Source organism: Armigeres subalbatus, chromosome 1, assembly GCF_024139115.2.
Source record: "Armigeres subalbatus isolate Guangzhou_Male chromosome 1, GZ_Asu_2, whole genome shotgun sequence".
Taxonomy (NCBI): domain Eukaryota; kingdom Metazoa; phylum Arthropoda; class Insecta; order Diptera; family Culicidae; genus Armigeres; species Armigeres subalbatus.
Window position 1 is genome coordinate 58,241,957 of NC_085139.1, and position 24,335 is coordinate 58,266,291.

Here is a 24,335-nt window from a genome sequence, read left to right on the forward strand (position 1 = left end):
TCATTGAAGTTGCTTTACGCTGCATAGACTGAATCGATTCTTCCTCTGAATTAAGGCCAACTTGCATGTTTTTGACGCAAAATTTTTGATTAAAATCTATAATTGACGACTTTTATCTTTATCATTGGATAGTAAACCCCAAGAAAACAATTATACGATTGTGTACGATCTACTGTACACAGTCGCAGAACCAATTATTAAATTAATAAGACTTACATCTCATTAGATTAGATGATGTGATAAATGCATTTACGGATAATTCGAATCAACAGTCCAGCTTTGGGTGGTTTATTTGAATATTTAACAAATATGTGTCGTCTAGCATTAATACTCACCGTTCGTTATTCCAAGAGATTCTCTTATCTACCAGACGATGTCCTTCAGGCGAAACCGACGAACTGCACAAATAAACCGTTCAATTCATTACTTTCATAATAAAATACTTACTAGCCGCAAACGGAGGACATCCTTTTGAAAAATGTGCCCGAACGGTACCTGTTACAGGATTACAAATCAAACATTAGTGAATGCCCCAGTCACTTCGAAATATAACAAAGTGACAAGCGACTAGTACAGAGAACATGAATCAAAGTGGCATCTTACCTTCATGCCTGTAATCAAGAGCACTTATTTATAGCGTACGATGTAATTTGTAAGTTAACACTGACAACAGTGTGGATACTTACCTGATCCTCGGAGAATCAGTAACAAGGCGCGCGAAATCGAATCAGAGGGGTGGACAAATAAAGCATCGCCATTAACTCCATCTTCGATTCAATGGCAAGGACGACGACGACGATGATGACGGGCCGCCACCAATCCCAAATGCCATCGGCTGGTGCTAGAAGGCGCGAAATTTGTTTGGGAAGGCACGCACCACCGGAAGAGGGAAAGCAACCGCATTAGGAACATTTGTGGTCTTTTGTTATACATTTCAAACGGGAAGGTCAATTGGACAGGAGGGTATCAAAATGGAGTGGTACACGCTATCGGGTAGGAGGTGATATTTGGATACCGAAGTCTACTCTGAAATCTGATACGGTACGTTTTTTTTTGGGTTTGGATGTTTGGGCAATCGTTAACAGAGTCAAGAAGAGGGATCAAGCTGCTTTCTTTCGAATCACACGAAGCCCCGAAAGAAGTCAGCGGTCTTCTTATTTGAAACTGTTGCATGATTTTGTTTATTTTTCAAATATTCTGCTACATGCTGTTTTGCTTTCAAGTTAGCAACTAAATCTTGCTCCATTCCAGTTTCTCGTTATCTTAATATTCTCAAGAGTTTGTATAATTTGATTCTTCTGTATGTCGTTTGCTTTTTTTTTTGTAAGAGTAATTAGCTGATTTCTACTCACATATCAATCAGAGTTTCAAGGTCTGCTAAATCGTCGTGTCAATCATTTCGTCAGTGGATCATCACGATGGATGGGGTTTTTAAATCCTGGTCCGGGGGAGGGAAGCAGCACCGCCACAGCGGACGAAACGGTTATCTCAGCTCGCGTTCGTTCATTGATGCCTGCGTGTGTGAAATTTACTTGGGTAAATTTACTGACTTGGTGCGTGAGTAAATCGATTATGTAACTGTGATAGCTTTAAGATTTATTGATTTTAGATACTGTTTTAAAAGATAAAACACACATAGCTTTTTTAGGGATAAAACTAAAGCCTTTCCACGATAGTACTGTTTTTAATTAACAACATCTTCTTCGATTCCATATTTTCTACAATAATACGTCAATTGCATTCTTTGCGTAGTTTATAACATTATAAATTCCACATTATTTTATATTACATCTAATTGAGAGTGGAAATGAAAACTCGAGAAAACCTCCTACGACGTGACTGAGCGTGAATTCGATGAAGTAGACTAAAGCAAAACTCGAACACTCGTGAGCCTTCAGTCAGGAGCGTCTCATTTCTCAAATAAAAAAAAAAGATTTAAAAGAGCCCATTCCCTACCACTAATGTCGCGAACGATGCTCTCGGGCTAGCTAGGAGGTGCAACTAACACGGGAATATACCTGCAGTGAAGTGAAGCGAGTCGTCTGGATGCTGGGTCTGGTGTCCTTACTTTGTGAGGCCAACCTTCTTGGCTTCGACTTCGTAGATCAGCAAGCGCCACATTTTGACCACGAACACTTCGGCTTCCTCGTCGAGAACCTGCGGAATGATAAAAAAAACAAAAAGATGTCAAATTGGCTGATACTACGGTGGGTATCCAACTGGAGGGGATGTATTCAAGTATAATACAAACGGAGACTTCTTTTTCGCAAAGATTATATGGGCCATTCATGGCAGCTGTGGTATAAACTAAAACAGTGGCACCGGGAGTGGGTGGGACTGTGGGACAAGTAGGACATGTCCTACGCATGAATTTTTCTGGGTGGGACAGTCAAAGCATTGTCCTACCCATGATTTTGGTAAAAACATATGAAGTCATTGGCTGGCAAGAATCTGTGTGTTAGCAAAAGGTGAATTTAAAACTAATCACAGTCTCAACATTAATCGTATAGGATATAGGTTTCTGGGATCCTAAAGAAATACACTACTGATTGTTCTTCAGAACTTTAGTCACTTTATAATCACGAAAGTACACATATGTCGAGTCAAGTACGAGACACTGACTGTATCTGTCAAAGGTACAATAAAGTTTTTGTATGGAATACACTGCAGTGAATTGCATATATGTCCCATCTTTGCTGGGTTTCCTATTCATATGGGACAAATATGCGATTCACGGCAGTACACTAAACTGTTGAAGGAATATCATATTCATCCACATTACGACACTTTCTTCTCCCAAAAGAACGTTTTGGATGGGTGGCCCATACTGCCCCAAATGGTGGCCCACATTGCCCTGTATAGTCGGGAGCACACATCAAAAACAACACATTTTCAAAAGTGCATTCCAACATTTTGTAAACGCATTTTTCATCAATTCTCAACGTAATATGAAAGGTAACACTCCCTAGCATGAGTCAACTACATTTGAATGACGATTTTTTGAGTTTTTCGGCGCTTTTCGGAACGATTTCCTTACGTGCCCCGATCACCCCTACACTTTAATCAATAATGGTCGGTCGTCATTGTCCCTGAGGAATAAGCTTGCTGTCTACTAGGAAATTCCCCCTCCCCGTGGGAGTGAACGAGTTAGAAATGCATAACAGGGTTGTTACTGAGATCCTGAAATATGTTCCGCGCCAAATCCGCGCCGACTAAAATCAAATCCGCGCTATTTCCGCGCGACATGAAATCCATTCAGCGCCAAATCCGCGCGATCCGGAGCTGAATTTTAAGCGAATACACGTGAAATATCAATTTTTGTATCACAATTTTTTGAACGTCTTCTAAACGGACGCTGTTTTAAATCGGTGTCAAATTTTTTCCGCAATATATTTTTTCAAAAGTTTAGTTTAGAGCTGAGAGTTAGAGAAAATCCAGTGAGAATATTAGTCGCTGACGAGCGTAAATCTTTGTCGGCTGTCGGCGTGTGAAGACGACTTTTTGAAAATCGTTTCCGTTCATGGTGCCGGTTGTAGGTTGATATTGGTGGCATTAGCGGTCTTATCTGCTGCAGTTTGATAACTCCAACGTTTGTATCAAAATGCAAATAGGACTAATAAAACGCTGTAAGTATTACAACCCTTTTGAATGGCCCTATTCACCACTAGAAGTACTGAATCCAAGGGAACAAGAACTAAACAGTCAATCCTTTTTGTTTTTTAATTGTAATCTTGTAATCTTGTAATCTTGTAATATCAACGCACCCTCTGACCATAGCCTATCTGCGTTGTATTTAAATACCACTGAGCGATACGTCTACTGGGCAACACGTCCGGTGTGCACTGCACTAAGATCTCCTTAGATGCAACCGGACCGAGATCTTACTTAAGGCTCCCAAGGGTCCGTTTCTTTGTGATATGTTGCCATAAAATAGAAATATATGCACTTGCTTTTCTAATCTACGGCAATATTTAAATTTACTAATGATATTGATTAGTGACAAGTAAATTCATTCATCGATCAGATTAGAACGAGCTCAGTGCAATTAAAATATAAACGCAATACTTATCTGCAATTCACAGAAGATGTTGGGATTGTCCTTGAAGTAATCACGTTGTGAACACAGACTTCCTGTATTGACGGTGGTTGTTATGAATATGAATACCACTGCTGATACCGGAACAATAAGATTTTCTTCATCACTGGTCGTCTGGAAAGAGGTAGATAAAAGAATTGGGCCGCTTTCACTCGCCGGCCCGCAAAACATTAGTAAGTAATTAATCTTACTACAAAGACAAAAATACAGTTCTAATAATTCTGTCTTATTAATGGATATCACACATGCCCACCTGATACTCAACTTAACCAAAAACATATCCTCAATACTTAATAAAATGATAACTGTATATAGTTTCTATTATTGTCCATATATACCTACTATTCAATCTAGGATTCCAAATCGGATAAATTAATTCAGTTGCTAACTAGAAGCTTATCCTCAACGCTTTGGCTGTCAATAGTCTCCACAATATGAACCTTAAAGGTTATAACTTTGTTCAATCCTACATCTGTTTATATTAAAACTCAATCCTAACTGCTCCGAAACCGCTTTCAACACATAACTGCCCCGAGCACAGCCACTAAATGCGACCCACAGGACCCCAATCGAGGACGGCCTACACTATACCGTTGTGAGCTTACACCCTCTCCTGGGCTGTGCGACGCTGAAAACATGCTCCTAACGTTTGATGCCTAAAAATAAAAATAATTAAACTAATTACACTAAATCTTACACTTTTGATCGAACCCGGCTGACATTCGCGTTAAACAATGTGTTCCATGAGTGCTGATCACTCATGATAACGCCCCGAATCGGCGAATAAAATTCAGTTTAACGCAGAGTTTAAACCCTCTCTTGCGCTAAGTAATGCTGAAAACCTAACTTCTAGGAATTTTATTCGTAGAAACAAATTATACTGAAATTGGTGCGTGGCAAAATAAGTTATACTATTAGCTAATTTAGTTAAACCCTGACTACCCCACATTATACTGGCCCGTTTGGAGTCATCCAGTGGCACTTGGTCTTAGCATTCGTTTTCTTTTTAAATTCTATAACAATTCTCCACGCTTACCCCCATATTAGTAATATGTAGAACGAATGCTTGACTATTACTATACTAAGTATAGTAAAAGACCGGAAGTAATAATTGGGCCAGCCACCACCAAACAGTCAATCCTTTTTGTTTTTTAATTGATATACAAATTAATGTTAAGGCCAGATTTTATCATAATTAATTGAAGAAAAACTTTGCAAATATTTAAAAATCTGCAAAAACCGGAATTACTTCTGAAGTAATTAATTATGCTTCTTTGTTGTAGTTATTGATCACAAGATAAATCTGCGTTATTAAGGAATTAGACAATGAAGCTCTGTTTTTTAAACAAAATTTCTGTAAAATAATTCCATATCAAGAAACAAAAAATACAAAATCTAACAAGCTCCGTTGATTTTTAATTCAGAATTCCAGAGGAATATCAGCAGAAGTTTCTTTGGAAATTCAGCAGAATAATTTGCGTAAACTCCAACAGAAATTAGTCCGTTATTTTCTTCTTCAATTCGACAAGTTTTTCTAAAACTTCATACAGAATTTTTTTTGATCGTTTTTACTGGAATTTCATCCAAAAACTCCGAGACTCCTGTAGAAATTCATCATTCGTGCGCAGATTCATCCCAGAAATTTCTGCGTTTAATCCTCCGGAAAGTTTCGTGGAAATTTTCATGAAAATGTTCAAAAAAATCCAACTGCTCTTGGATCTGCTGAAGTGCAAAAGTCGATGCAAATTGTCTGTGAAAATTCTTCCGAGAGCGTCTGTAGGAATTCCTCCGAGTGTTGTTATAAAAATTCCCCTGTGAAGTTATTCTGTAATTCATTTGGGTAAATTCAAGTAAATTCTCAAAAATCAACCTTCGGAACACCTTCAGAGCTTACTTGCAGAAATCTCTTCAAGAATTCCTACGGAAATCGCTTTACAAATTCTTGCAGAGATTGATTGATGACTTCCCAGTGCAATTTTTGAGCACTTGTTACAGAAATTCCTGTGATAATCGCTATAACTCTTTTGCAAATTCAAGGCGGCATTTTTTCGATTTTTTATAGTCATTCCGCGGAAATACCTCCAAAATGTCTATATATTTTTGAGGATTTCAAATGCTGCAGCAAACCTCTTTAGGCTTTGGAAATTTATTTACTACAAATTTATACATGGATCATAGGTCCTTGTGGAAATTTCTTTAGGAGGTTTCTTCGTTTTCTGTTGGTAATCCTGTAAAATACCATCGGAGTTAACCGAAAAAAAAAATATGTTTTGTTGTATAAACCATTATTCGTTCTAGATGAATGTAAAATGTTCCAACATTATGAAAGAATTCATGACGAAAAACTTTTGAAGCATGATATAATATCGTAAAATAAATAATAAATAAGAAACTGACAAATATCTTGGAATTACAAAAAAAATTGACAAGATGAAGATGGGTGTTCATGTCCTTCAATAGACATGGTTTGTGTGCGTTTTAGAATAGATTAAAAATGACAACAAGTGGGTTATCTCTCCTCATAACATTTGTTTAAAGAATGACTCAGAATGTAATTCATGCCATTAAATATGGACTTGGACATATCCGAAAAATATTATTATTATTTAATCAGACTAAGGCCGAAGTGGCCTGTGCGGTATATAAGAGTCTTCTCCATTCGGCTCGGTCCATGGCTACACGTCGCCAACCACGTAGTCTACGGAGGGTCCGCAAGTCATCTTCCACCTGATCGATCCACCTTGCCCGCTGCGCACCTCGCCTTCTTGTGCCCGTCGGATCGTTGTCGAGAACCATTTTCACCGGGTTACTGTCCGACATTCTGGCTACGTGCCCGGCCCATCGCAGTCGCCCGATTTTCGCGGTGTGAACGATGGATGGTTCTCCCAATAGCTGATGCAATTCGTGGTTCATTCGCCTCCTCCGCGTACCGTCCGCCATCTGCACCCCACCATAGATGGTACGCAGCACTTTCCTTTCGAAAACTCCAAGTGCGCGTTGGTCCTCCACGAGCATCGTCCAGGTCTCGTGTCCGTAGAGGAATACCGGTCTAATTAGCGTTTTGTAGATTGTCAGTTTGGTACGGCGGCGAACTCTATTCGATCGGAGCGTCTTGCGGAGTCCAAAGTACGTACGATTTCCAGCCACTATGCGTCTCCGAATTTCTCTGCTGGTGTCATTTTCGGCAGTCACCAGTGAGCCCAAGTACACAAATTCTTCTACCACCTCGATTTCGTCACCACCGATGCAAACTCGCGGTGGGTGGCTCACATTGTCTTCTCTTGAACATCTTCCTATCATGTACTTCGTCTTCGACGTGTTGATGACTAGTCCGATCCGCTTAGCTTCCCTCTTCAGTCTGATGTAGGCTTCCTCCATCTTCTAAAAGTTACGTGCCATAATATCTATGTCGTCGGCGAAACCAAATAGCTGGACGGACTTATTGAAAATTGTACCACTCATGTTAATCCCTGCTCTTCGTATTACCCCTTCCAAAGCGATGTTGAATAGCAAACACGAAAGACCATCACCTTGCAGTAACCCTCTGCGGGTTTCGAAGGGACTCGAGAATGCCCCTGAAACTCGAACTACGCACATCACCCGATCCATGATCAACCGTGTCAGTTTATCCGGAAAACCGTGTTCGTGCATTAGCTGCCATAGCTGGTCCCGATCGATTGTATCATATGCGGCTTTGAAGTCGATGAATAGATTATGTGTGGGCACGTTGTATTCGCGGCATTTCTGCAGTACTTGGCGAATGGCGAACACCTGGTCCATGGTGGAGCGTTCGCCCATAAAACCCGCCTGGTACTGCCCCACGAACTCCCTTGCAGTTGGTGCTAGTCGACGGCATACAATTTGGGAGAGTACCTTGTAGGCGGCGTTCAGCAATGTGATTGCGCGGTAGTTGCTACAATCCAACTTATCGCCCTTTTTGTGGATGGGACACACGACACCTTCCATCCACTCCTGCGGCAAAACTTCCTCCTCCCAAATCTTGGTAATGACCCAGTGCAGCGCTCTAGCCAGTGCCTCACCACCGTGTTTAAAAGCTCTCCTGGTAGTTGGTCAACCCCAGGGGCTTTGTTGTTCTTCAGCCGGCCAATCTCCTCCTGGATTTCCTGGAGATCCGGAGCCGGTAGAATTATGTCCTGCGCGCGTTCTCCCAGGTCCATCAACATACCGCCATCTTCGTCTGCCACATCACCATTCAGGTGTTCTTCGTAGTGCTGCCGCCACCTTTGGATCACCTCACGCTCGTTCGTAAGAAGGTTCCCGTTTATGTCCTTACACATATCAGGCTGTGGCACGTGGCCCTTACGTGAACGGTTTAACTTCTCATAGAACTTTTGTGTGTTATTAGCGCGATACAGTTGCTCCGTTTCTTCACGGTCTCGATCTTCCTGCTGGCGCTTTTTCCTCCGGAAAATCGAGTTTTGTCTGTTCCGCGCCTGTTTATATCGTGCCTCGTTCGCCCTCGTGCGGTGTTGAAGCAATCTCGCCCATGCTGCATTCTTCTCTTCCACTAACTGCTCACATTCGCCGTCATACCAGTCGTTTCTCTGATCCGGGGGCACCGTGCCAAGTGCAGCGGTTGCGGTGCTACCAATGGCGGATCGAATATCTCTCCAGCCATCTTCAAGAGACGCTGCGCCTAGCTGCTCTTCCGTTGGAAGTGCCACTTCCAGCTGCTGCGCGTATTCTTGGGCTAGTCTACCATCTTGTAGCCGCCCAATGTTGAGCCGCGGCGTCCGACTTCGACGCGTGTTGTACACCGTCGAGAGTTTTGAGCGCAGGCATACTGCAACGAGGTAGTGGTCGGATTCAATATTCGCACTGCGGTAAGTGCGGACGTTCGTGATGTCGGAGAAGAATTTACCGTCGATTAGAACGTGGTCGATTTGGTTTTCCGTTTCTTGGTTAGGTGATCTCCATGTGGCCTTGTGGATATTTTTGCGGGGAAAGAAGGTGCTTCGGATTACATTCCGCGGGAGGCTGCGAAGTTTATGCATCGTTGGCCGTTGTCATTCGATACAGTGTGCAGACTATCCGGTCCGATGACCGGTCTATACATTTCCTTCCTTCCTACCTGTGCGTTCATGTCACCGATGACGATTTTAACGTCCCGCAGTGGGCATCCATCGTATGTCTGCTCCAGCTGTGCGTAGAACGCTTCTTTCTCGTCGTCGGGTCTCCCTTCGTGTGGGCAGTGCACGTTGATGATGCTATAGTTGAAGAAACGGCCTTTAATCCTCAGCTTGCACATCCTTGCGTTGATTGGCTGCCACCCAATCACGCGTTGGCGCATCTTACCCAGCACTATGAAGCCGGTTCCCAGCTCGTTGGTGGTGCCACAGCTTTGGTAGAAGGTAGCCGCTCGATGCCCGCTTTTCCACACTTTCTGTCCTGTCCAGCAAATCTCCTGCAGCGCCACGGCGTCGAAGTTGCGGGGATGTAATTCATCGTAGATCATCCTGTCGCAACCTGCGAAACCTAGCGACTTGCAATTCCATGTTCCAAGCTTCCAATCGTGATCCTGTATTCGTCGCCTAGGTCTTTGCCGATTATATCGAGTCACATTATCTCTTATATTGTTCGTAATGATTGGTTTTCTAGGCGGCTTATTGGGCCAGCGCAATCCTCCTGTCTCGTCGGAGGGCCGTCGTGCCAGGACTTGGGCTTGTGCGCTTTGAGCGGCACACGGTCGCTTTGGTGGGGCCTACTTGCGGATACATGCAGCTTTTTATAGAGGTTTAACAGGGCCCACTGTCAAACCCCACCACATCCTAGGCAAGCCCCACTAATGTTAATTTTTTTCAGATAATGAAAAAAAATTTCATCGAATTTTAACACCGGACGATACGCAAACGTTATCGTAGCCAATAATATCCCCCAATGCAAAATTTGAGCAAAATAGGACATGACTTAGGGGTGCTCAAAATTATTCCAAACTTTTTTTTTCTCACAAGGGGGAAATACTTTTTTTGTTTTTTGATGACAAAGGACTCAATGCATAAAACTTTGAGAATTAATTTTTTGAAAAAAAAATCGACTGTTTTGGGACTTTGAAAAAATTTCTTGTGACAAAAACAATTTTTCATCGAATTTAAAAACAGGACGTTACGCAAACATTCTCTAAGCCCTAGAATATGCTATGCAAAATTTGAGCTCCATCGGACATAATTTAGGGGTGCTCAAAATCTTGCTATCAAAATTTTGATTTTTTTGTAAGTTTGCCTTTAGAAAAAAAAAAAAAGACAGAAACACCGTCTTCGACCAAAGGTCGCACAGAGTGAACACTTAACATCTAGCATAAGACAACGGACAGGACATTTACACAACACCCAGTGGACCAGTGGAGAATTTTTCGCTTTACGAAAAAAAATTCCCCTTAACCGGGGCGGGAATCGAACCCACACTCCACAGGACATGCGTACACGTTGTGTTTTGAATTCATGCGGTACAGCGTAATAATAAACGCGTAAAAATAAGCCTCAGTGTAATAAACATTGCCTAGCAATATGATAATTTTCGCCCTAAATCTGATCTCCGATGGAGCTCAAATTTTTCATAGGAGCATATCTTAGGGCTTAGGAAATGTTTGCGTAAGGTGCGGTTTTTAAATTCGATGAAAAATTGTTTTCGCCTTAAGAAAGCATCCCTAAATCATGTCCGATTAGCTCAAATTTTGCATAGGGGGATATTTTTGGCTACGAAAACATTTATGTATCGTCCGGTGTTAAAATTCGATGAAAAAATTTTCATCATCTGAAAAAAATTCCGACACCCAAAAATGTTCTAAAAGAAAAAAAAATCGATATTTTTTTCATTTTTTTTTTTAATTTCGTGAGATCTCGACGTTTTATGCATTTTTAAGTCATTTGGCATCAAAAACAAAAATTTCGATTTTCTACTTTTTCTTTAGCCCCCCTTGGGAAAATTTTCATGGGTAAAAATTTCAAAACTTTGATGAATTTTAGGCACCCCTGAATCATGTCCGATTGAGCTCAATTTTAGTATGGGGTCATATTTTGGGGTAATGAAAAATAAAGTTACCTTTTGGGGTAACTGTTGTTCAAATCGTAGACAAACTCGGTAGTCTGGTGGCCATCTGCCTTTAAACAGAAGGTCGTGGGTTGGATAACCACTTTCCCTCCTCTTACCTCCAATACACTTTTCAAATCAAAATCTTCCACATAATGTACATATTGATTATTAACATCTGAGTTTTCAGAACATTGTAAATTAATGTCCAAGTCTATTGGTTTATTACCCGGAACACAGGCAATTAACTTTGATTGAACTGAACCTGAGTTGCGTGCTTTTGCCGATTTTCCTATCTTAATTATTCCTCTAACAGTTCTGGGTTGAGCTGCGAGATACGCCTTGCTAGGTCAACTGAGGTCTACTGTATTGAACCGCCTTGTGGTTCTATTGGGGTTATAATTGATCAAAAACCGTAATTCCTAATGGTCGCTCGAAGTATACCCCATGAATCCTCCATTCAGAGTCTGCCGTCCATCCCGCGCTGCAGGTCACATCAAAGTGGATACCTACCCCTCGTTCAACAAGACCACGTTGGCACGTTCAGTCTCGCTAGCGACTCTAGCAGGATATTACCTCTGGCGTTAGTGAAGCGGGATCTCAGTTTATTACCACCCTGCTACTACCTGGTTTCCCAACCAGTTGGTGCGCCTTAAAGACTATCTAATACATTTTTTTTTCTTGAGCAAGGGTAAGCGGAAATCTGCTAACAGACACCTGATGAGGTTAACTCAGGTAGTGTGGGGATGGGCTCAACCGACTAAAAACTACTAAATCCAACTCTTTCGCCAGCCCGTACCCCCCGGCCCGCAATTTAACCAGGAGATGAAACTAATTTCTGGATTCTGGATTGGATACCTCCACAATGTTCTGCACTTGTCCGCAATCCAACTGCCGTTCCCAGCAGGGAACGGGGTTAGAGACAAAAGGTTGAAAGGACAAAAGGTCGAAAGACAAAAGGTCGAAGGGATAAAAGGTCGAAAAGGACAAAAGGTCAAAAGGGACAAAAGGTCGAAAGGACAAAACGTCGAACGGGACAAAAGGTCGAAAGAAAAAATGTCAATAAGATCAAAAAGACGAAAGGGACAAAAGGTTGAAATAGACAAGAAACTGAAACGGAAAGAATCAATCTCGCAACGAAGTTGGCCTACACGGTTGGCAAAAAATCTGCTCTTTTATTTTTCACTTTAACAATTAGATAAAATTCATTCAGTGAGTACAACTAATAGATGGATGTTTGAGTTTTCTTAATATCACTTCGATTTGTCAAAATGGCGCACACCGCACATCAAATACACTGGCGTGTATTACACGCAGGTGTATTTTTAATGCACGCGTCTGCACGCGACTGAGGTTAATGCACGCGTCTGCACGCGACTGAGGCTTGCACTATTTTGACAGATCAAAGTAACATTTAGAAAACCTAGACATCAATCTATTATTTGCACTCATTGAATGAATTTTATTTAATTATTAAAAATGGTGAAAAATAAAAGAGCAATATTTTTGCAAACTGTATAGGACAACTCTGTCTTGTGCAATACAGGTTTTATTTCAACAATCTTTTTTATCTCTATCTAGATATTCTTAATATTGTTTTATAGTCTTTACTCCTTCTTTGAAAATTTCTTTGAAAAAACTTTGATTAATGTGATGAGTGTGTAATTTCTGCTTGAATTTAAATGCGTTTCACAAATTCCTTTGGAATACACAAAACTTGTTATCAGCCTGTTCTTGATCGACCTTTTGACCTTTCGACCTTTTTGTCCTTTTCGACCTTTTGTCCCTTTCGGCCTTTTGTCCTTTTCGACCTTTTGTCCCTTTCGACCTTTTGTCTTTTCGACCTTTTGTCCTTTCGACCTTTTGTCTTTCGACGTTTTGTCCTTTCGACCTTTTGTCTTTCGACCTTTTGTCATAGATTCACCGGTCCGATAGCAGGGCAACATCAATCTTGTTCTCATATACAGGGCTGTAACAAACTGATCATATTTAAATCCGCGAAATCTGCGACTAATGTCGTTTTCGTTTATTCGTACCGCTTCCACCGGTGTAGGCAAACTGGCACTGTAATCGTTCGTTTTTAAAAACGGTGCAGTTCCATTCTTGTACCATTTTGCCACCAGCATTTGTGGGCTTATTCACCCCGTGTGCGCGATATGGTTCTATCAATTCGTGCTCTTGAAAAATTGCTAAAAAAGCACGTAGTTTCGACGATGGCCGATTTGTGGCTTTGTTGTATAATCACCTTAAGCCGTTAAGGTATGGGAGGAAAAATGTCCTTCAAATAGCATTATGTCGAATAACAAGGGACATCTTTGAAAAAAAATCCACTCTCAAGCCTCAGATGTTATATTTAGAGTAATGTACCTTTGGTTAAGCATTTTGGACCACAGTGTTATGGGCTTCTAACGTTACTTAGGATTCTAAAAAAAGTTCTAGCAAAATTAGTCAAATCACAAGCATATGACCTTTTACAACACTAGGCACAAGCAAACAAAGAAATTAGGAATTTTGGATCGTGAAATGGCAGAAACGTTTTTGACCGGAAAAAGATCCAATAGCTTATTCATATTACCTACGTCATTTATGATAACTAATGTCATGATAAACAGTATATAGTTGGAATAAGCAGCCTGGAGTACTAGGAGTCAAGATAAAGGGCCGCTTTATGGCTCAACGGAGTGGACAGAGTTGATAAAAACCAGTATCATTACGTGCGACAACCAGCATGCTTTAGCTCTGTTTCGGAGTTCCCAGATGTGAATTTCAATGCATTCGATCCGGACAATAACACCCTTAGAGAGCAAAATAGCCAAAGTGTCGTTCCCCAAATTGTAATAATAATTTGCGATTTTCGCAACAACATTCATGCGAACCACTGTCAACAGAATTGAAAACAAAAACTAATTTCTAAACATAATTCAGCGTATCGGGTATCCAGTATTACAATATGATAAATTTGTCAGGTCAACAGATTGGGTCTATCAAATATAGTGTGAATATCAACCAACAATCATACGATAAATGAAATGTTATTAGTATATAATATTTTTGGATCCCAAAGTTTTACTCATAAATACTCATATAAAAAACATAGCATCTTGAATTTATCCAATCAGTTAAAGTTAAAGTCCAAAAAGTTAACATAAATCCGCGATTTCCGCGATAACATTTGAAGGAACCGCAATTTTCGCGACTGGAAGAGCAAATCCGCGACAGATCCGTAAAAATCGTGAAATCCGAGACTGTGTTTGGTGGAGCACAGACACAGTCGCGGATTTCACGTGATTTATCTACGCTATTAGCGCATCGATGAAGTCTGGCAAGTGTGAGCCTTGTGTCCTTCAGCTCCACACCTCCGACTGGACCCCTGCCGTCATACGATTTATGTCCAAAATTGAAGCACTCAAAGCAAATCAGGCATACTAACCAACCCACCTTCAACTTGGCATTATCCAGCACCTTCTTGACATCAACCAAGGGTACTTGGAATGTGGCAACCTTCTTTAACCGAGTCGCGGTATCCTGGATTTCGATGCCACACTGTTCTCTCAGTGGAACCACCAGGTCTCCGGCTCCGGTAATTTCATCCAGTCCCCGACACTGTACTACTTTTACTAAGCACAGGGCCTTAACATGTACCGCATTACCCAGCACCTCTTCTGAATCATCTCACCCTTCTGCATTCTGCGATTATAGTTGACATCTTCACCCATGCCAGCGAGTTTTTCATCGCTTCTCGTGGCCCTCAGTACATCTCTTTTATCTCGTTTGACAATAATTGCTATTGGAAGGTGCGCCCTTTCGCATACGGGCGTTGTAGCTTCCTTTTCCGTTTTTTAGGGTTTACGACCTCCCTCCATGCGAACTTCAGCACTCTTTTTTGATGAGGACACTTGCCCCGACTGTTCCTTAGGGTCAGCATTTTTTCTGACCTTCTGCCGACGTTTGGCTGTATTCTTACTCTCTTGTGGCCTTCCTCTTTCTTCTTCTCTCAAGCCAGTATGACACTAGCTCCTTTCTGATCGGCTTCCAACTCGACCTTACTGAGCTTAGGAGTTACACCAGTGAAGGTCATGCGTCTTCGGAGTCCAGCAGTCTGACAGAGCGTCAGCTGTCTTTCCTCAGTAAGGAGCCCGGCTCATTGCCAACTCCTTCTCAGTAAGTAGGCGGATCTTTCGTTCCGCCTCCTTACTGGCTATCAGCAGGGACCTCAATTCCTGTTTTGCCTCTACAACGATGTTGCAGGAGTCATAACAGACATCTCTAGATCCCTGCTATATAAATAAACAAAAAAAATCTATCTGAACATAATAAAGATATCATTGAGAGTCACCACTACCGATCGAACATTCGACGGGAGCTTTTGAAGGAATAAAATATTGTCAACTCAGCTGCCAGATATTACCAAGTCGCATGAGTTTAGCATTTGCTCTATTTTACTGTCTTTACTGTATTTCTTGTTTTATTGGCATTACATCCCCCACTGGGACATTGCCGCCTCGCAACTTACCGCTTGTGGTGGATTTGCGACGAGATCTTAGATGCATTTTATACTGATTGGTCCACCTTGGCGATGATATGAAGCTGTTACAAAAAATTGAGCAGCAGCGGCATCACGAACACAGCATCTAATCTAACTTACTTTTGACTACATTAGGAGTACTCCAAAGATTCCCAACATTCTTATAGAGATCCTTGTATTGCTCACTGGTACAATTACCAATAAAAATCAACCCACACTTTCAACCGGTCTATCACTTACCATCTGCACGTCATCCAGGATTCCTTGAGGCGTACTGCCGGCCAGTACTTTCGAACAAATGAAGTCCACCAACGTCGGTTCCGGCTCGCCAATGTACTCAATAATCTTTTTGTTTATCCACGGTCGGATCTTCTTCTCGATAGTGCTATCGATCTCGTTCCAGTCCAGTGGATAGTTGAACAGGTCGGCCTTCTCGGTCGGTATCTTGTCGATAATACTCTTGATGTGCCGCCGTTTTTCCTCCTGTGACTTGGCACCGTCGCGACCAGACCGAGTGCTACCGCCTCCACCTCCGGCGTCGTCACCACCACCTGCGCCGCTCTTACTTTTGGAAGAGCTCTTGGAAGTTGCATGCGTGACAGTTGGCGCAGGAACTGGTTGAGGAATCGAGTTCTGATGTTTGTTTTCCTCATCTAAAATTACATAAATGATCAAAATCAAGGATTCCAGTTTCCTATTATTGCTAGTGTTCTACTTACCCAAGGGGACCAATTTCCGCTTCTTCGGACCATTGGATTCTTCTCCGTCTTCCTCCAAGCTGTTGAAGACATCTTTCACTTCCAGCTTCTTCTTCTTGGCGTTGGCGTTCAAGCTAAGACTTATCGTCGGGGCAATAGGCTGATGTTTCTCCGGCAGCGAATTCAATCCGCTGTTGCTGTTCGCTTCGGGACTGTGCATCGACATCATGTTCGAATTGGACCGCATCGAATGTCGTGAGCTTTCGTCTTCACCACCCATTCCCATCATCGGGCCCGCCGCGGAACCAAACCCGAACGAGTCCCGCGTCTCCGAACCGGCATGCTGCGGGTGATGTCCCATGTGAAGGCCAGCGCCGTGATGATGGTTGTTAATGGCGCCCGGATCTGGTGACGCGAAGGCGTTGTCCTCGTGCCCACTGGAATCGGACTCGATTGGTTCCGCGTCAATGGCTGCCAACTCTCGGGATGCTTGGGCCAGTACATAGCGTTCCTTGTTGGCACGGATTCGCTCCTTGTCCCGCTGTCGTTCCAGCTCGCGTTGTCGCTCTCGCTCCAGTTCCCGTTCGCGCTGTTGCGATTGCTCCAGGTTGACGTCGATCAGGATCTTTGGTCGGTACAAGTCCTCACGTTGCTTCTTAGCCTGTAAATAATTGTTGGAAAGGGGTTATTTTTTAGTGCATTAGAACAGGCGGTTGGGATAGACGAAGAAGCACATGGAGAAACAAACCTTTTCAAATTCCAAAGTTGGATTATCGTATTCCCCGGAGAAGATTTTGTTCTTGAGCTCGTCCAATTCTTCCTGCTCCTTGTTACGATCCTTGGAATCTTGATCAGCTTCCCGAACGCGCTCAGCCAAGCGTCGCTGCAGCTCGCGGCCCCTTAAATAAAAATATTGTTTTCTTACTTAATCTGAAACGCATCCAATCCGTCAGAACTCACTTATAGTACTTAGGATCGTCCCGTTCGTCATCATAATCTTCCAAGAATTCCTTCAATCTCTTGGCTTCTTTCTCACGTTCTTCCTCTTTGCAGCGATCCTTCTCCCGATCCTTCTCATAATCCTTAGCCTTCCGCCTTTCCCGAGCCTCCCAGTTCCTCAACCGTTCCTGGTAAGCGGCTTCCTTCTCCTTAGCTTTCTTCTCAGCCTTCCTTCGGTCGCGTGCTTCCTCTTCCATTTCTTTCTCCTTCTGAATATCGCGCGGATTTCGACTCGCCAGTTCCCTCTCACGTTCGCGTTCCCGTTCACGCTCACGCTCCCGCTCACGGTCCCTGGCTTCCCGTTCGCGATTTTCACGCTCTATCCGTTCGCGGTTTTCCCGCTCCCGCTCGCGTTCCCTTTCGCGTTCTCTTTCCCTTTCGCGTTCACGTTCCCGTTCCCGCTCGCGATCCCTCGATCGTGAGCGACTCCGCCGTCTGGATTTTTTCTCCTTTTCCTTCTTCGGCGAATCCGATCTCTTCTTGTCTCCATCAGACTTTCTGTCCTCGCGAGCCTTTTTACGCTCCTTTTCCTTTTCTTTCTTGATTTCTTCCTCCTCGGTATACTTCCGGAACTTACCAATCTCTTTGCTGATTATGTCCCGCTTACCTTCCTCAATGTCTGCCGTTTGCAGTTGCTTTTTCTCCTTTTTCGGAAGGCCATAATCATCAGCCTGCTCCGGACCCATCAGATCATCTCTGAATTCATCGAGAATCCGACTGATTAGATCAATCGACTCATCATCCCCTCGCTTCTCGGACTCCTCACTGACGGCCCCGTTGCTCTCCTCTTTGTAATTGTCCAGCAAGGCTTTGTTCTTGGCGTCAACCTTAGCCACAAGCTTTTTTCCATCTATCTCAAGATCATGGAGCAATCGAACAGCGCGTGCTCCAGCTACAGCCCCACTGAAAAAAAATTGTACACTCGAAACGATAACCAAAATGATAAACCACACCCAATACTTACTCATACTCGCAGAATCCGAACGTGGACACCCGTTTCCAGTTGATAACTGTTCCGCAGGATGCGAGAATTTTTTTAATCATGGGATCAGGCGCTCGATCGCTTATGTTCCCGATAAAAACCGTAATCACCGGACCATCCATAGTGGGGGCAGCGTTCGGAACCTGAACACCACCACCTCTATCGTCCCGGTGGCGTTTGTCGTGGTGATGGTTATTGGAGTTGTTGTACATCTGTGGCCGTGACCCGATCGTAGGCGGAGGACCCCGAAAATTAGACCGAGCTACGGGCGGTGGTTGACTCATCGAAGGAGGCATACCTGCTGGGATGATGGAAGGCTGTTTGGAAAAAAAATAAAATCACTTTGATTAATTCATGAGGTTTTGAGAAAAATCACATATATCCAAACAAACTTTATCGTTTATTAAAAAGATTCATGAAAAAGTGCAAAGCAAAAGTTCATGTTACAATTTCTTACTAACTGTAATAAACTACCCCGAAACACATTTTTCAACTGAAAATACTTACAGGTATCATAGCCGGAGACATCCCGTACGGAATGCCCGCCGGCACTATGGCCGGCGGTGGTCTACTCGGGTACGACATCCAATCGATTTCGTCCGGCAGGGCAATCTACAAGCTGCAAAATCGCGGAGTTGTTTATCACAAGTCCTTCGTTAGGGAATCGAAAATCGTCGACCGGCCGGCTGTTTACCAACGCCAAACTACAAACGAACCAGAATTTTCACCTACCAAGCAAAGGTGAAACCGGCGGCAATCATTTGCTCGCAGAACAGTCCTCGGTTCCTAGGGCAACAATAACTCTGTGGAATCCAACGAGAAACTCCCCTAGTTCTGAAAATGACGACGCTGCACTGGTCGCGCACATACACAAGCGCACTACCCAAAACTTTTTTTTCAGCTGGCTGCTGCTACCTTCCGTCAAAGGGAGCAAATATTTCCAAATTACACTCACGCGCGCACTAGATTCACTTCTGTGTTTACAGCTTCCACTCCCCGGCTGTTCCGGGCATCGAATGATTATAGTTTCGACGCCGTTCGGCTAAAAAATGTACCGATTTTTAAAGAAAATTTGCCACCGTTTTCACGCCTCCTCCTGTTTGCTTTCTGCTGAACGGCGATGAGAGAGGATGGCTTCTTCTTCTTTAATGGGAAGACGTTTTTTGACAGCTTGCTGTGATGCGGTCGCTTTGAAGTTTGCGGCGAATTTTTGACGTTTATTGTTGCAGGGCTGACAAAACATGACAGTTAATTTTATGATAGCACTCAGAAAAAATCGAACCTTCTCGAATAAAAAGTTAACCATTCACCGAATCGTTTAAATTATTGCAGTTTGCGTTGATATCGCCAAATGCATGAAGATGCAACAAACTTGCAAAAGATCTTGCATACAGTGTTGCTGTACATTTTGTCATTCAAGAAGATTATATGATAATCGATGTTGTAATAATATGTCATGCTATTTAAGCAAAATACAATGTGGCTTTACTCTACATTCAATATATTGTGATAGAGAGTTCATTTTTCTTGGAAAAGCATGATGAAACTAATAAATAAAGCGAAAATAAGTGGAATTGTTTGATAACAGTTCCCAAAACAAAATGAAAAACATTTTAGCACCACTGCCCCGATGTACACATCGAACCAAAACTAAAGTAAATCCGATGATTAACACGCTTAAAATGGACACATCAGCATGTATTTTGACAGCTCGTTCCTGTGCAAGTTGCTTGCAGGTTGTCTGCAATGCTAATTTTCGTTGCAAATTGCAATATTTATTCAGATACAGTTGTGATTCGCTGGTTAACTCAAACCCAACCCACTCAACGTCGCCTTCGATAAATCAAGCCGCCGCGAAATTTACTTCTTCTTTTTTCATCGAAAATAAATGCGCCTTGTTTTGACGTTTATTTTATCCTGAAGGTTGGTATCGTGTTCAAAAGAAATTCCTTTTTCTATCCCAATACCATGTTAAATTCCGTTTACTGAATCGGAAAAGTAAAAAGTTGAAAAGAAATTTCTTCAACAGTATCCACCTGAAAAGAACAAAAATCAAAAAGGGAATTTGTAAGGTTCCCACGCAGGGATGCCAGACATACAGACTAGAAATACTAGAATAAGAGATCGGCGAAGACGCCATCTTGTTTCCAATCAAACCGTCATAAGCGGTTCCATTTCGACTTGTTTACTTTTTGCATCCATAAGAAGCAAGCAAAAAGTTCAAGTGCTGCCAGTATCATTGTCACGATTTCATGCATTTTCATACGTTGCCATTTCGACAGTTTTTCACTCCGCCGGTCTCTGGTTATAGGGTTGCTAATACAGACATGTCTGTATTTATACAGACATTTGGTCTTGCATACAGACATCATACACGGACAGATAAATCAACCCAAACTTTGAGTTCAATATACGCACTATTGAGAATATCGCAGAAAAAATTTACCCAAATTTGGGTAGTTTTCCCTTTCTTTCCCATGATTGCTATCAAAACTAGAGCAAGATGCAAACACCTCACCGAGGTTGCTCAGCCCAATAACCCAAATTTGAGTAAATTCAATATTCTCTATTTTGGGTTGATCAAGGCCCGCTGCGGATAAATTAAACTCAGCTTTGGGTAAATTGTTTACATGGGATTAAAGGCAAACTACCTAGTGCCAGAAAAGTCATTTTACTCAAATTTGGGTTATTGGCCCAAACCACGGTTTTGAGTGCAAACAACCCACTTTTGGGTAGTTTTGGTTTTCAGTGTACAGATTACAGACATTATACAGATTTTTGATTGAAGTTACAGACTTTTACAGACATTCAGTTTTCGAAAACTTTGGACTGCCAAACAAAATTCTGTTGGGCTTTCCAATTAAAACATTTTGGGTTTTCAAACAAAATTGCTATGGAGATTTCGTAAGGATTCCTATAAAGTTTCCAAACGGAGCTGAACCTTTTATGCTTCTGAACGGGATTCCTTTTGAATTTCAAACAAAATCCTTTTGAAATTTTAAACGGATAGATTTCTTTGATTCCTTTCCGAAACCTAAAAAGATTTTATTCAGAAGTCCAAAATTCGTTCATTCTGAAGCCCAAAATGATCCCGTTCAAATGCCCAAAAGAATTACATAAGGGTGCCCAAAATATAACCGTTCGTGCGGATTTCTATACAGAATTATGTGAACTTTTGAACGTAATCCTACTGGGTTTACTACCGGAATCCCTTCGAGATTTTGAACGAAATACTTTCGGGCTTTCGAAAGGAATCACTCTGGGCTTCGCAAAGAAATCCATTAGGACTTCCGAACGGAATTCTGATGGGATTCTGAACATAATCATTCTAGAATCCCGAACGGAATACTTGTGGACTTACCGAAGAAATTTTTCTGGGCTTTCGATTGGAGCGTTCTGGGCTTCTGAACGGAATCTTTTTCTGCTTCTGGACTAGGGATTCTCATTAGAATACTTAAGAAGGGATTTCCTACCGAAGCCCTGACAGAATTTTGTTCGGAACTGCAGTTCGAAATTGACTCGAAAACCCAGAATAGTTCCTTCCGAAAACCAAGAAAAACCCCGTTCAGAAAATCAAAAAATCTCGGTTCGTAAATCTAAATAAGTCCTTTCTCTGGGTTTCCGCATGAAATTATTTGGGATTCTGAAAGGAATTCTTCTATATTTCTGAACAAAATTCTCATAGGCTTCCAAAACAGAATTCTTTTGGGTTTCCTAACAGAACCTTGGTGGGCTGCTGAACGAAATTATTTTGGACTTCACTTTCGAACGGATTCCTTCTAGACTTCCCAAAGGATTTTTTTTGGAATCCTGAGTGGAGTCGAGATTTTTTTCTCATTCTGTACAAGGGTTATTCTATTTGGGATTCCGAAGTCTTAAGATTCCGTTTGGAAGCCAAAAGTATTTTGTTCGAAAGTGCAAAAAGAGTTCCGCTCAGAAGCCCAAAAAAGTTTGAAAGACTCAAGATTCTCCGTTTGTAAACCCAAAAGATGTCCGTTCCATTCTTTGGGTTTTGAAACGGGTTTATTACTTCTGTGCCTCTTCTTCGAACTTCCCAAAGGATTTTCAGTTAGGAAATTTCGTAAATATTATCAATTTATTCTAATGTAACAATATGCATATTGATACAAACATTATATTTAAAGCTTCTTAGTGGAATATCTTCACTTGTCATGAGACGAGATAGAATTATACCATTTGATTCCATCACTTGATTGTAACTTCAAGAATATGTATTTCGACCTCAACAGCAACCTGACAAGTACTTGACTCGACTAAGTCTTACATCGTCTTACAGTCTTGAAACGTCGATATTCTATGTTGTCAAGTTCATGATTTTTGAATAATTTTCTAATTCCTGTATACCTTCTAAACTTCATACAGACAAATACAGACATTTTGCTGAGATTGATACAGACTTATAAAAATAGTATCTGGCATCCCTGTTCCCACGCAAACTAATGGGAGCTGTCACTTTACTTTCGGAAAAATAGTCTGCTCGATTATTCCGCAAGTAAAAGTGACATTTTGCTCCATGCAGATCAGTTGTCAAAATTCCGCTTGGTAATATTGAACAAAATTCCGTAACCTCTCTACTTTTTAAGTGGATACTGGCCTTGAAAGAGTAAAAGAGACAAAGCAACGATGTTTTAAAGATTTTGTAATTTCGAAATGTTGCTTCTTGTTGGATTTTTGCAATGGGGTTTGCCCAATGAATGGTATATGTGTGAAACCAATAAATTTCCTCCAAAGTTTATTTTCATAAAACACATGCTTGGTTCATATATCAGGACTGATTTGCGATTTGGGCGTAACTTATTTTGTAAACAAACATTGTTCCATGAATTCCGGAGAATGCAAGCGATTTTATCCCAAACTAATTCCCTTGTCTGCATGGGCGTAGCCAGGATTTCGAGAAGGGGGGGGCCAACTTTTTTGGTCTTCCAAATCGTAGTTTTATAGTAGTTTTATAAAAACACATGAATATTAACACCTGAAACCAAATCCAAACCAAATCGAAACAATAATGATTAAAACTATAATGGATTTAAAAATGCGTGATTTATTATTCATCAGATATTTTTAAATAAAGTGAGAAAAATATTAACGAACTTAGTATTCTGAAAGAATATTAAATCGGCTATAACAATTATTATAAAAATCCTGCATTCTTCCATAAGTTTAAGAAAACTAGAACCATACATCTGAATTTCTAAACAAATCCTCTCTGAAATAATATTTATTATAAAATAGGCAGAAAAATCAATATGCAAGCTTTATCCAGGAATTCCTTCGACAATTGCTCCTGGCATTCTATCCGAAATTCTATCAGGGATTCTTTAGGAATGCCTCCAGCAACATCTTCGGCAGTGTCTTCAGGAATTCCACCATAAACTTTGCGGGAATTGATTCGAAAATTCCACCATTATTTACTCCAAGAAAATCTTCACGTACTTCTTTATAAGTTCTGCAGAATTCCCTGCAATAATTCAAATTATTTCGTGCTGTTTCCCATAATTTTTAAAAATAAGAATATTCCGTGGAAATTCCGCAGAAAACATTCCTAAGAAATTCACGAAAATCTTCGAATTTCTTGTGCGAATTCCATAAAATTTTCCGTGAATTGTTTCGAATAATTTCTTGTGAAAATTTCAAAGAATTTCTCCAGGATTCCACCGGAAATTTATACAGAAATTATACCGAAAATGAAATCAACAATGGAATTTTCGGAGGAGTTCTAGATTAATTCGCAATGAAATCCTGAAAGAATTCCGGTGAAAACTTCAAGATTTCCACTGGGAGATCCCCAGGAGTTTCTCCGAAAATTCCTCCTGGAATTCTCCCAGGAGTTCCACCGGCATTTCCACCAAGAATTTCTCTAGGATTTCCTTCGAGAATTATTCCGGTAGTTCTATCGGCAGTTCCTCTGAAAATTCTTCCGGGAATTTCGGCAGAATTGGAATTTATTTATTTATTATTATTAGGCTT

General features: G+C 41.5%; 1 protein-coding gene across 6 annotated transcripts; it reads right to left on the reverse strand.

Moving 5' to 3' along the window:
- Nucleotides 1-272: 272 nt before the first annotated feature.
- On the reverse strand, nt 273-19,484 carry LOC134225904 (RNA-binding protein 25). Of its 6 annotated transcripts, XR_009983353.1 has the most exons (11): nt 18,855-19,484; nt 18,330-18,664; nt 17,327-18,268; nt 17,115-17,265; nt 16,388-17,027; nt 15,909-16,321; nt 2,019-2,157; nt 1,353-1,513; nt 687-841; nt 604-626; nt 273-495 (listed from the first exon to the last, which is right to left on the reverse strand). XR_009983353.1 is itself a non-coding variant. In XM_062706350.1 (9 exons), exons 2-8 carry the CDS (start codon nt 18,930-18,932, stop codon nt 2,065-2,067), a joined length of 2,652 nt encoding a protein of 883 aa, XP_062562334.1. In that variant the 5' UTR covers nt 18,933-18,966; nt 19,080-19,484; the 3' UTR covers nt 1,152-1,513; nt 2,019-2,064. The 6 variants fall into 6 exon arrangements, 2 of the variants coding, with proteins under 2 accessions (XP_062562334.1, XP_062562326.1); XR_009983350.1 differs by lacking the exon at nt 604-626; XR_009983351.1 differs by having other exon boundaries at nt 604-841.
- Nucleotides 19,485-24,335: the final 4,851 nt, after the last annotated feature.

Coding starts and splice junctions, on each gene's coding strand:
- LOC134225904 (XM_062706350.1), bottom strand. CDS start 18,932: ATGTCGTACCCGAGTAGACCACCGCCGGCCATAGTGCCGGCGGGCATT. Junction 18,665..18,854: donor TGTCTCCGGCTATGATACCT/GTAAGTATTTTC, acceptor TTTTCCAAACAG/CCTTCCATCATCCCAGCAGG. Junction 17,266..17,326: donor GACGATCCTAAGTACTATAA/GTGAGTTCTGAC, acceptor TTTTTATTTAAG/GGGCCGCGAGCTGCAGCGAC.